Source organism: Octopus bimaculoides, chromosome 7, assembly GCF_046866305.1.
Source record: "Octopus bimaculoides isolate indiv1 chromosome 7, ASM4686630v1, whole genome shotgun sequence".
In the NCBI taxonomy this organism is placed as follows: domain Eukaryota; kingdom Metazoa; phylum Mollusca; class Cephalopoda; order Octopoda; family Octopodidae; genus Octopus; species Octopus bimaculoides.
Window position 1 is genome coordinate 56,509,562 of NC_142934.1, and position 2,418 is coordinate 56,511,979.

The 2,418-nt window shown below is 34.4% G+C and overlaps 1 protein-coding gene across 3 annotated transcripts in view; it reads right to left on the bottom strand.

The window, feature by feature from the left end:
* Positions 1-248: 248 nt before the first annotated feature.
* The window catches only part of LOC106879925 (uncharacterized), an 86,444-nt gene continuing 84,274 nt past the window's right edge, over positions 249-2,418 (bottom strand). For all 3 annotated transcript variants that reach the window (XM_089354556.1, XM_014929677.3, XM_014929678.3), the window contains one exon: positions 249-593. Coding sequence is in view for 1 of the 3 variants with exons in the window: in XM_014929678.3 (XP_014785164.1) it covers positions 559-593 (35 nt within the window). In the remaining 2 variants the exon portion in view is untranslated. The remainder of the gene's footprint in view (positions 594-2,418) is intronic.

Sequence of the window (2,418 nt, forward strand, 5' to 3'; positions counted from 1 at the left end):
GAAATCTTCTAATTGATCAATTCCTCTATTGAATTGTACTTTCTTCACTAAGAGCTACTTTGTCGAAGATTATTATTGATAAGGATGCTGCTAGATGAAATTCTTTTTTTTTTGCCTAAAAAACAGAAAGTAACTATATTTATCGAACATGATTAAAGAAATAAACCAAGCAACTAAACAACTAAATAAATAAACGAAAAAACAATAAAAAACAAACAAACGAAAAGGCAAGAGATCTCCAGACAATATCAATTTAAGAATAGTTTATTGAGTTCTGATATTATTTCCAGTCAATCTCTTTAGTTGAGCTGTTTTTGTTGTTGTAGGTGTTGTAGCCCAAGATGAAGAAGAAGAAGAAGAAAAATAGAAAAAGAAAAAAACAACAAAAAAACAGGCTGGGAAACGGTTTACTTCGTAGTTATTGCTGCTGCCGCTGCTTTTGCTTCTGTTGCAACTTGGTGAAGATGGTTGGTCATTTTATCGTGTTTATCTGCGCTAGCAAGTGGTTTCACGAGATTGATGATGAGTGTCTTGCCATTGCTGAAGCGAAGGGATATCTTATCGATTCAGACAAACTTCTAGCTTTCCATTGTCTGAATTAAAAGGATAGAATAGCAGTTAAAACACAACACTACAGAATAATAATGATAAAGGTGGTTAACTGCGAAGAGAAGCCCGAGCATCACTATTTCAATGCCATCTCACAACCAAATAACTGGGCTAACTTCAATGCAATGTAATGAAGACACACACACACACACACACACGCACTCACGCACGCACACACGCACACAGAGATTTTAATGTAGTTGACCAACAGAATACCTCTTTTATTTGTGATCTGTCATTCGATAGTGGCCATGCTGGGACCCTGCCTTCAAGTATCTTTGTCCATCATATTGATCGTAAAGCTTGTTATAGTTTGTGCTTATTTTATCGATTTTGAGTTGGCGTTGATTTCTTTTACATAAAGTGTCGCAGTTCAGTACACCAGAAAATATAAACGTTAACACACACACACACACACACACACACACACACACACACACACACACACACACACACACACACACACACACACACACACACACACACACATAAATACACGCGACGGGATTCCACATAATTTCCGTCAAAAAAATTCTATTCTCAAGGTACTGGTCAACCCGATGCTATTTGGGAAGACTTGCCGAACAGCTGCATAGTAGGATCGAATCAAAAGCTATGAGGTTACGAAAAGAAATTCTTCACCACGAGATATATTAAAAGGAAACCTAATTCTGTTGACCAATTAAACATTTTACCAAATTTATTCAGCTGTATTCTTGAGTTGCAGGGAAGTAAATCGATAGATTATTGTCCAGCTCATAAGGTTTCTGTAAGCCTACATTATGTATTACCACTGTTACATTGTGTTCATGATCAAGATTCTAAACTCTGAAATAATTCAGTACACTTAACTAGAAACGGAGATTATGATCGCTACAGTTCTCTGCTTTGTTCATTAAGAGCATTATAAATATGATAGGCATTTCGTTAACTTGAAATATTGATTTCAACATTTCCTACTGTCTATCACTTGAAGACGAACAGAATTTATCAGAGACGTCCAGTTGCACTACGATGCACTAAATGAAAATGGGGTTTCATCTAGTGTTTCATCAATTCAATTGGTTATGGGAGTCAACTTATATCCTTGTATAATAGTGAGTTCTGCAGAATTACATTTAAGTCCTCGATCGAGTTTCCTTTTACAAATAATGCCCTTGTTTTCTGGTTATATATGATATTATTGCTATCAATATTTCACACTAAAATAAGATGATGAGCTGGCAGAATCGTTATCACGCCGGGAAAAATGCTTAGCAGCATTTTGTTCGTCTTTACATTTTGACTTTTCAAATTCTTCCGACGTCGGCTTTGCCTTTCATCCTTTCGGAGTCGATAAAATAAGTACCAGTTGAGTACTAGGGTAGATATAATTGACTTATCCCCTCCCCTGAAACTACTGGTCTAGTGTCAAAATTAGAAACCAATATTTCATACTAAAGTTCTAACTTTTTAAAAAAAATTATGATAATACTTAATTTTGTGCTTGGCTTGTCTCCATTTATTTTTGTAAAAATTAATTTCCTCGACTGAAAAACAACATTTATCATCAGCTTGTCAATATAAATTTATTTGCTTTAATTATGCAAAGTATATATTTGTTTTCATTATGTTTATAATGTTTGAAGTGAGTCAGTGAATCACAGAATTTGTTTTGTGCTGTTATATAATAGATTTAGATAATTGAAAATATCTAAGTTACACGCATAATTCATCTTAACGTTTTAGCCACTATACAGAACATTATTCACTCCAGTAATTAAACACCCATACGTCTAGATTGTAATTAAACACTCATACGTCTAGATT